At 39.9% G+C, this 10,722-nt stretch overlaps 1 protein-coding gene and 1 long non-coding RNA gene across 7 annotated transcripts; both read left to right on the forward strand.

Moving 5' to 3' along the window:
- Nucleotides 1-919: 919 nt before the first annotated feature.
- Nucleotides 920-7,454, forward strand: LOC149751358 (uncharacterized). Of its 6 annotated transcripts, XM_089927306.1 has the most exons (5): nucleotides 920-1,068; nucleotides 6,025-6,382; nucleotides 6,492-6,781; nucleotides 6,868-7,095; nucleotides 7,187-7,452. In XM_089927306.1, the coding sequence occupies exons 2-5, from the start codon at nucleotides 6,025-6,027 to the stop codon at nucleotides 7,277-7,279; spliced, it is 969 nt and encodes a 322-aa protein (XP_089783432.1). In that variant the 5' UTR covers nucleotides 920-1,068; the 3' UTR covers nucleotides 7,280-7,452. The 6 variants fall into 6 exon arrangements, 3 of the variants coding, with proteins under 3 accessions (XP_089783432.1, XP_089783430.1, XP_089783431.1); XR_016398368.1 differs by lacking the exon at nucleotides 6,025-6,382 and having other exon boundaries at nucleotides 6,534-6,781; nucleotides 7,187-7,450; XM_089927304.1 differs by having other exon boundaries at nucleotides 6,868-7,454.
- A 40-nt stretch (nucleotides 7,455-7,494) lies between these two features.
- On the forward strand, nucleotides 7,495-8,583 carry LOC149751359 (uncharacterized). The gene is made up of 2 exons (XR_016398354.1): nucleotides 7,495-7,594; nucleotides 7,690-8,583. It is a non-coding gene; the product is annotated as an uncharacterized LOC149751359 (long non-coding RNA).
- The last annotated feature ends 2,139 nt before the right edge of the window (nucleotides 8,584-10,722 follow it).

A 10,722-nucleotide genomic window follows, 5' to 3' on the forward strand; every position in this document is an offset into this window, starting at 1 on the left:
GCATATTTAGTCGCGGAAAAGCAAAACTAAGTTGGCACGAGTCCAATATTTCGCGCGGGCTGGAGGTAAAACTTTTGGCGACTAAATTTTGGTCCTTAAAGTTCACCTCCAACGACTAAAAAAAATTTAGTCCAGAAAAACTTTTACGAATCTAATTTCGGTCCTTAAAGTTTCCATAAAATCGAACGATGTTGTGCTAGCCCCTGTAAAATGCTAATTTCTAAGTTCAAAAAAAGAAAAAACTGCTTATTTTTAAACGGTGCCGTTTGACATCTTAATTCACTTAGGCATGCATATTCATGTCTCTTCGGCTAAATCTCAATCCCACAACTTTTCTTCATACTTAAATTCTTTTTTTTTATTATTATTATAATATAATTTTAAAAGCTCGAGCTCGATGCTTGACTCCTTATCAAATAAATATATGGATCGATAGGATACGCGACATGAGGACGTGGCAGGAACGAAAATTCGCTTAAAAATATATAGAATTCTTGGACATTCTACGGGTAGGATCGAAAATCCGCTCAGAAATAAATTTGCACGCATCCTTTTTAGTTACTGAATGATTGTTTTACATCAATTAAATGCATATTTGATCGTAGAAAATCAAAACCAAGTTGGCGCGAGTCCAGTATTTCGCGCGGGCTGGAGGTAAAAGTTTTGGCGACTAAATTTTGGTTCCTAAAGGTTCATCTGTAGCGATAGGTTCACCAAGTGGATTTTGAAAGAAAGGTTGTTGGCAAAAGCCTGGGTTAGGTGCGAAAGGTATTCGGTTAACCATTTAACCAAAGACCCATCTATGTATAGAAAAGAAACCAAGTGAACGAACAAGACTTTAGCCATTTAGAGAGTCTACGAGCTTTACTTTATCTAAACCAATTTAGTCGCAAAAAGTATGAATGCAGGGAAACAAATAAAAAAAAACCTAATTCCCTGTTCTTCTCCTTTTCACCCGCACGTCGCCTTCACCTTGCCTTCACCCGCACGTCGGCTTCACCTGCACGTCGGCATCGCCCGTTCGCCGGTTCGCCCGTTCGGTCATCCCTTCGGCGTCGGCGTCCCAAGGTACGTTCTCTTCTCTAGATTTTAATTTAGCAGAGGCCGGGAGGGAGAGGGAGAGGTGGCCGGAGGTCGTCGGGAAATTAGGAGGCCAGCCGGGAGAGGATTTGATAAGCTGGGCGAGAAACAGAGGCCAGGAGGGAGAGGGAGAGGGAGAGGTGGCCGGGGGTCGTCGGGGGTCGTCGGGAACCAGTGGAGGCGAGCCGGGAGAAGAAGAAACCCATTTATTTAACAGAGGCCGGGAGGGAGAGGGAGAGGGAGAGGGAGCGGTGGCTGGGGGTCCACGGGGGTTGTCGGGAAATTTGGAGGCGAGGCGAGAGAAGAAGAAACCGACGAGGGCTTCTCCTCCTTCGCCGCCGCCGCATCCACCGTGGAGGGCTTCTCCTCCTTTGCCGCCGCCGCCGCCACCGGGGAGGAGATTTGGGGCGAGGTCCTTTTCTTGGGCCGGCAGGGAGAGAGAGCGAGGAGGGATTTGGGGACGGTGGTTTTGTTTTGGGTGGAGAGAAACAGAGGGGAGAAATCAGGGGATTGGAGTGTTTTGGTCTTGGTTTTCCTTCCCTAACGTTACTCCGATCCAGCTGGGCCATCGGGAAGAAAGATAGGGGGATTGGAGATGGACTTCTTAGAGGGTGGAGATTTTTTTAATTTTTTCTTCCCATTTCTATTTGGGTTGAATGGTTGCCGTGCTGTGGTATCGAAGGGGAGATGGGAGATGGGAGATGGGATTTTTTTTAAACTAAATATATTTTCATGCTCCTATTCAAGAATTATATTAAACTGAAGAGGCTTCTTTATCTTTGTTAGATTCATGCATCTTTGTTGAAATAGTATACTTGACAGCTATCTATTTTCATATCATTTTTTTAACTATTTTGTACTTATTAAAATTTATTATTATTATAATAATAAAAAAAGAAAATGTCTCATTCATTGAATTTGTCTTAGGCCTCCAAATGTGTTGGGCCGTCTCTGGTTTTCTGCTGCAACTTTTTTTTGCAGGATACAAAAATAAATCTATAAACTAATCAATCTAACTTGATGAAGTACTTTATAGGTCAGTCAAAATGGACAAGAGTTGGATGACAATAAAAAATAGAATGAAGAGTAAAGAGTATAGAGAAGGGGTGAAGTCCTTTATTGAATTTGCGGTGGCAAATTTAGGCTCAGCAAATGATATTTGGTGTCCTTGTGTCGAGTGCATGAATGACAAAAAACAAAGCATTCAAGTTGTCAAGATTCATTTAATGTTAAAAGGAATCTCGCCTTCTTACAAGACTTGGGTGCAACATGGAGAATCGGTTCACGTGCATCAATCTTGTGTTTCAAATAATGCTAACTGTGACAATGGTGGAGGTGTTGAGGATAGAATGGCTGGGGATGGCACCGATGATAGGGAAGAATTGTCTAATATGCTGGAAGATGTTTGCATGGGTGCTTTCATGAATGACGATATTGACGAATTGCCTAATAACTTGGGGAGGGAGGATGCACAGAATTTTGATAAGTTGTTCGATGATGCTCAACAACCCATTTATCCTGGTTGCAAAACTTTTACAGTATTATCATTCGTTATTAAGATGCTTCATATTAAGGTGTACAACCAGTGGAGCAATTCCTCTTTTGACATGAACATGAAGGTATACAAGGAAATTCTACCAGAGTGTGATAAGTCTGTTCCATGGACCCTTTATGAAGTCAAGAAATTTTTACGAGATTTGGGTTTGGGATATGTGCTAATTCATGCATGCAAATATGATTGTGTTCTTTTTTGGAAGGAGAATGCAAACCTGGAGAAATGCCCTATATGTGATGAGCCTAGATATAAGCTGAATGATGGTAACGGTAAGAAGATTCCTCATAAAATTTTGCGGTACTTTCCCCTGACACCGAGATTGAAGCGCTTATTTTTGTCTCCGAAAATAGCTGTAGATATGAGATGGCACAAGGAGAAGCGAGTGGATGAAGAAACATTAAGACATTCGACTGATGGGGAGGAATGGAAGAACTTTGATCGACAACATCCTGAGTTTTCCAAGGATCCGTGGAATGTGAGGTTAGGGCTAGCCACCGATGGTTTCAATCCTTTTGGAAATATGAGCACATCGTACAGTATGTGGCCCGTTATCGTGATGCCTTATAATCTTCCACCTTGGAAGTGTATGAAAGAGCAATTTTGTATGCTGTCATTGCTTATTCCCGGAAAAACGGCTCCCGGTAAAGAAATAGATGTTTACTTGAGGCCATTAATTGATGAGTTGAAAGAGCTTTGGAAGGATGGCGTGCAAACTTATGATGCCTCTAGTGGAAGTACATTTAGAATGCGTGCTGCTCTCATGTGGACCATTAATGACTTTCCTGCATATGGTAACATGTCTGGATGGCCAACAAAAGGTTATTTGGCTTGTCCCATTTGTAACGAAGATGCTTCATCAGAACGTTTGAGGAGTAAGATTGGCTATATGGGTGCGAGGCGTTTCTTGCCTGAGAACCACATATGGCGAAAGAGCAAGCTCTTTAATGGTAAAAGTGAGGACAGGTCAAGGCCACGAGAGTTCACGGGAGAAGAGATCTTGGAGCAAATTAATTCAGGGACATACAAGCCGTTGGGCAAGCATCCAAGCATTAATAAGAAAAGAAAAAGGGGCAAAGATGCTGACACGATTTGGGCCAAGAAAAGCATTTTGTTTGATCTCCCTTATTGGAAAACACTCAAGCTGCGTCACAACTTGGATGTCATGCACATAGAAAAGAACATTACAGAAAATATTGTTAGGACATTGCTGGGCGTAGATAGGAAATGCAAGGATACAGAAAAAGCACGCATGGATTTGGCAGATATGGGTATACGGAAGGAGTTACACCTAAAAAAGCGGGCGAACGGATCTTATGAGAAGCCTCTAGCATTGTACACATTGTCCCTGCAAGAGAGACAAGGGTTTTGTGATTTTTTAAAATCGATTAAGTTTTCAGATGGCTATGCGGCAAACATATCTAGCTGTGTAAGTACTCAAGGTGGTAAATTATCGGGTCTGAAAAGTCATGACTATCATATTCTTTTGCAACGCCTTCTTCCAGTTGGAATGCGTGGGTACCTCAACAAAGAACTTAATACTGCATTATTTCAGTTAGGCAATTTCTTTGAGCAATTGTGCTCCAAGGCATTAAAAAAAGCTGATTTGAAAAAATTAGAGGACCAAATTGTTCTTATTCTTTGCAAGCTTGAGAAGATTTTCTCTCCTGCCTTCTTTGATGTCATGGTTCATCTAGCTATTCACTTGCCTCGCGAGGCTATTCTTGGAGGGCCAGTGCGATGGATGTATCCAATTGAAAGGTAATTATTTGCAACCGTATAGTAGGAATAGTAATCATATATATTATTGTACATGTAAGAATTTTTCTATTAGCATTGAGCTATTATTTATCGTAGGTTACTCGGAGTTCTAAAAGGATTTGTTGCTAACCGAGCTCACCTAGAAGGTTCTATCGCTGAGGCTTATATTTCTAAAGAGAGTACAACATTTTGCTCAATGTACCTCAATGGAATCGAAACGGTGTTTAACAGAGAAGAAAGGAATGATGACGGTGGTGATCGTGGCACGGGGTTAGCAGTCTTTACTCAAAGTGCCCGACCATTTGGGTTAATCCGAAGGGGACCTGATGTGCTGGTCAATGAACTCGAGATGGCTGAATGGTTTGTCTTATACGATAGTTCAGAAGTGGATCAATATCGAGAGTATGTTTTTTTAACTTGCTTATTAAGGTTCAGCTATTGTATATTTAGTTGTTTTAGACTTATATGTTACTTATACGTTACGGAATGTCGAATAGGGAACACAAGAACTACATACAAGGTGAGAGTGAAGTTGACATCATAAACAGACAACGTAAAGAATTTCCCAAGTGGTTCAAAGATCGCGTAAGCAAAATTAATTAACATGTACGACCGTTATCCTTGCATTTGAAAGTGAAGCAACATATTATGTCACTTTTTTGTTATAGATGACTCAACTTCGAAACCAGCGATCACCGGAAGCTACTGATGAATTATGGTCATTGGCCAACGGTCCTCGTCCGATAGTCAACATATATTCAGGGTGCTTTTGTAATGGTGTCCAATTCCATACCATCGAACGTGACAACCGCCGTAAAAGCCAGAATAGTGGGTTAGTTGTTGAAGGGGACCACGAAGGGCAACTGATTGACTTCTACGGTTACTTGTGCAAAGTTTGGGAATTAACATATATGTTCGGACAACAAGTCGTTTTGTTCCAATGCGAATGGTTCAACAATGGAAGTAAAAAAACTTTCTGCATTGATGCGCATTGCACTAGCATTGATACAAGAAGTCGGTGGTACAAAGATGATTCTTTTGTACTACCGAGTCAAGTGCAGCAAGTATTCTATATTAATGACACTGCAGAGAGACGTGGCAATTGGAAAGTTGTCCAAAGATTCAAGCATCGAGGTATATGGGATGTGCCACAGATGAGTGATTTAGAACCCAATGATGTTGAAGAAACCATTGTTCTCAATCATGCATTCCAACAAGATGAAACCAATGACGTTGAACCAATTTTCATTGAAGAGCCAACCACAATGGATTTGCGCAGATATGATATTGATGCTGAAATTATTCAAGAGGAGGTCATTTTGCAGTGCCGTGGGCGAGATCAAGCCGGGGGGAGTGTCGATGAAGTAATGGAGGAGCCTAGCGATGAAGAAGAAGACATTGATAGTGACAGTGATACACTCGTAGATTTAGAGCTATGATATATTTAATGATCTATCTATAGCAAAGTTGAACATTTTTATCTTACATGCTTCTGTTTTATATGTTAATGAAAATCATCCATTTTTATCTTACATGCTTCTATTTTTTATGGAGAGTGTGATGTACTTTTTACTCCATATTTCTTTATGGCTGAATGTAATATTGTATCTATCTAGTTTTTATTATGAAAGATGCACAAAGTAGGTAAAAAATTTGTGAAGCCTGGGTGCTTGTCCCAGAAGCTGACGGGATACGAAAGGCAAAGGCAAAAAAGGATTGAAATGAACTCAATTAGATTAGAGGCTCTTGGCATACCGGGTATGTCCAAGGCATTGTTTGGTTCAAATCAGAATGGTAATGAAGGACCGAACAAGATTAGCAATGGCGATGATGATGATGAGTATCTGCCATCTGATAATGAAGAACTAAATTCTTCTGGAGATGCTAAACTTGTGCCCGTGATGGCTGCCCAACCTACTCTGCTCCCCACCTTTTCTACCCAGCAAACCCACGAGCTTTCAAGTCCACCTATTATTGCCAACAGCGTGGGTGAGAAAACTCATCTTTCTGAATCTTGTTATTGCTAAGATACTCTTGGTAAAATGATGGCATTTCAGTGATTTTGTGTTTTTTTTGCGTTCTCTTTATCTATCATTAGCAGGTTTGTCTTATGGCCTAAAGTATTTAACTATTTTAGCAGGTTCATCATCAAAGCGCGTGCGGGGTAAGACAGTTGGGAAAGGAATTGATAAGCTCATTGCCCAGAATGGCGGAGAAAAGCTTTCTGGTCCAGTACTTGATGAGTGGAATGCTTTATGTGGTATTAATGCCCCAAAGGTAGCCAGTCTGTTGGGGGTGTATATTAGGAGAATGTGTCCAATTAAGGGCATACCGACGTGGCGGCATGTAGATGAGGCTACTCAATCTGCTATCATACAATCTGTCCTTGTAATTATTTATTGCATAATATTTTCTTATATACTTGTAATAGTTGCATTGATCATACTACATAATGATTTTACTTATGTTTTTAGGACAAGTTCAAAATCTCGGATGATTATCATGGCAATCTAGTAGCTCAGCAAGCTGTCCACAGAAAATGCTACAATATTCACAGAAATTGGAGGCACAATATGAAATTGCATTACAAACATGTTAAGAATGTCTTACATGTGGATCCTTATAGTCATCCATACGAACATGTGACTCAAGAGGATTGGCACCACTTAATTGACGATGTGTGGAAAAGCAAAGAACACAAGGTAACTTACATATTTAGTGCTTCAGAGTTTATAAGTAAAATATTTGATCATAATGTTTTCTTTAGATTTTTAATTTGTATTTTTTTTGAAGGTGAGATCAAAAGCTGGCAAAAAGAATAGGAAAAAGCTTGAGTACAATCATTGTTCAGGATCTCGGTCATTTGTTGCAACAATGACTATATAGGTAATATATTTTTGAGTATGTACTGGCTATATTTTTAGTGAATTGCCTGTGAAACAGTCTATGGGATAGTTTTGGCTATTATAAAATAGATAATTTGCTGCAAGTAGATTTTTTATTCTAGTTTGCTGCATGTATATTTTTGGAATCCTTTTATGCAAGTAGATCTGACAGTTATTCTAGTTTTTTTATTATATAGTGGCTATATGCTAATCTAAGTTTAATGGTTCTGAAAACCTTGAATTTCCAGAATTCTATAAGAAAACTCATACCAAGAAGAACAAAGAGTGGATTGATCCTATTTGCGCCGTGAAACATGTAGGTATCTAAAATCTCAATGATAATTTAAATCACTTTATGCTTTTGCAAGATTATATATACATTTAATTCTGTTGTTACCTTTGCATTGACAGTCAAAGATGTTGAGCTTGCGAGAAGAATCTTCCCAATCCGGTGTGCAATTAACATCAGAGGAGATGTCTAGGCAGGCACTTGGAAAAAGGAAGAGATACATTCTTGGATTTGGGGATGGGCCGAAGCCCTCTTCATCTTCTTCCACACCTAGCCGTGTGTCACAAGACCATGTTGGGGAGTTACAGAAACTTAAAGCTGAGATGGAGGAGATGAAGATGGAGCGTGAGGAGCTGCGGAGGCAATTGGAACAGGAGAGGAGAGAGCGTGAGGAGGAAAAGAAAGAGCGAGAGGAAGAACAGAAGCAAATTGCACATCGTACAAGTTTGGTGACAGAGTTCTTAAAGGAAAAGACTCAAACGCATAAGTCGTCTATCCATCATGATGGGGCCATTTATTCAACTGGTGGCACAAATACTCGTTGGTATGTATTCTCATTTATATTACGTAGGTTATTTAGAGATTTGGACCAAATTAAGCGAAATATCATTGTGAACTTATACTTGAATTTTAGTTTATTATTTTTCACATGTGGTTATTGATTGTGTATTCTTTTTTGCTTTCTCTGATACATGGTGGAGTTATGAGCATGTGAATCTAGTTTTTGGTACATGGATAGCTTTTGTTCAGATGATCATGGTGGAGTTGTCTACAAGCAGAAATCAGTTTTTTGTTTATTCATATTTTTATCTACATGATGGTTGTTTGGATGAATTGCAAGATCAGATATTTTGGAATTTTTAATTTACATTTTGATGTGTTTGGTGATGATTATCACCTTAACATATGGTATGGATGAAACATTTTGATGAATGGTTAATAGGTTTGCTTGACTTTAGACTTATAGATGATGATATTTATAATGAATGATTATGGATTCTCCAACATTGTGTATACTACTATTTGGATGAGCAAATGTATTGTGCAATATGGATAATGGATAGGCTGTGTTGGTTGTACAGGATTTGGAACGAGCCCAAAAATAAATATTAAGCTTATAATTTGAATTATTAATTAAATACAGGTTAATACTTTCTGCCACCAAAAAATGTTTGTTGCCAATGCATTCCAATACATTCTACGACCAAACTATTGGTGGGGGAAGATAGACATTCAGTGACCATATTTTTGGTAGCGGAAGACAAACATTCCACGACCAACTATTTGGTCGGCGTGGGAATTAGCGACAACAAATTTGGTCGCTGAAAAGTTGCTTCGGCAACCAAACGTTGGTCGTTATTGGTGTACCTTAGGTGACCACACAATATTGGTCGCCAAAACCTTTCAGTGACTAGGGTTCGGCGACGAAGAGTATTCTAGTCGCGAAAAGGTTTCGGCGACCAAATATGGTTATTTGGCGACTAGAATCTTAGTCGCTGAATATGTATTTTCTTGTAGTGATTTCCTAATCAAGCAAAGGTTAACCTAGTAAGGTAGATGCTATGTTGGTAGCAGTCATGAACTTTTCTAGTTTATACTAGTGGGGCCTCGGATTGAATGGTAATGTACCTTTTTCCACTAAAAAAGAATCATGGGACAACACACTACATGTAACCAGATACATTGTGTGCGTGCATATGCATATCTAAGTTTGTACTAAAGATCAAAGTAAATTAAACATTTCTATTTTTATTACTGATTTGTAACAATAAAGAGACAGATCACATGTTGATCTATAGAACATCAACCATTGGCCATCTCAAGGAAATGACATAGTTAACCTACAAAACAAGTCATCCATTAAAATTATACTCAAAAATATAGTTAATCAACTGGAAGTACTCAACATTATACTCGATCATACTAAATAAGAGTTCCTAGCATAATCCATGAAACAAAGCTTTCATGGTACTACATAAAATAAAACGAAAAGCTGATTTTACTTCTCAAAATTGGGATGCTACGTTACATTGAAGAGGTGTTAAAAAGATTTGCTCAAAAAAAAAAAATCTACGAATTGATTAATAGAGCATAGCTTGCAACGGATTACCTGCTTCATAGATTCAGCGATCTCAGAGAGGATGCCATCGCCTGGAAGAGGATGGCCCATAATTTGTAGAGAAAGAACCCTGGAGGGAGAGGGGTGAACACACAGAGAGAGAGAGAGAGTAGAGCCCGGTAGAGAAGCTCGTGGGAGGAGGAGGAGGAGGAGGGGAAGGAGAACTGGTGTCGGGCGGCGGAGCTCAGGGGAGGAGGAGGGGGAAGAGGAGGAGGGCAGCAGAGGAGCTCGAGGGGCGAGGATGGTGGAGGAGCTCGGGGGAGGGGTGGGGGAGGAGGAGGTGGAAAACTGGTGTTGGGTGACGGAGCTTGGGCGAGGAGGAGGGGGAAGAGCAGGAGGAGGAGGATGGCAGAGGAGCTCAAGAGAGGAGGAGGAGCGCTGGTCTCGAGCGGCGGAGCTTGAGGAAGGAGGAGGGGGAGGAGGAAAAGGAGGATATTAGGGATGGATTTAGGATATGGATTGGGGCGGAGAGAAGCGAGAACGAATTAGGGTTTTGGCATCAGATGATGCTTATTAGCATCGTCTTCTTTGTGGAATTTAACGACACTAGTAAGTATTGCCTTATTAATGTAATCTGACGATTCTAGCAAGAAAATTATCATGGGAGGCCTGTTTAAAGTTTTCGACACTTACATGCATCACTAATCTTCAATGTTTACAAAAACTGTCGACACAAACTAATTACTGCTCATCCCCACTCATATAAGGCTTCATTATGATGTGTATTTCCCATCCACTCCATACTTCATCCTTTCCTTGCCAAATTTCACTCTGTTCTGTACTTAATGTGATTTACATTGCCCGTAGTGTAAATATTCTATTATTTATTTTCTTACAGTCTTCTTGTTTCGCTTCCAGAACAAGAAACTATAGCTTGCAGTTGTAAGCATATCTCCCAAAAAAATTCACATTCTTGTCATTATTAATTTATCTCCATTCTTCTTGGCTTCTTATGTGATTAGATAAAACCAGAGGCCTGCATGAACCCACAATCACAAAAACTAATACAACTCATTCTTATCTTGTATTGCCTCTC

This window comes from Phoenix dactylifera, chromosome 14 (genome assembly GCF_051530095.1).
Source record: "Phoenix dactylifera cultivar Ajwa chromosome 14, Ajwa_hap1_PhDact_Kaust_v1.1, whole genome shotgun sequence".
In the NCBI taxonomy this organism is placed as follows: domain Eukaryota; kingdom Viridiplantae; phylum Streptophyta; class Magnoliopsida; order Arecales; family Arecaceae; genus Phoenix; species Phoenix dactylifera.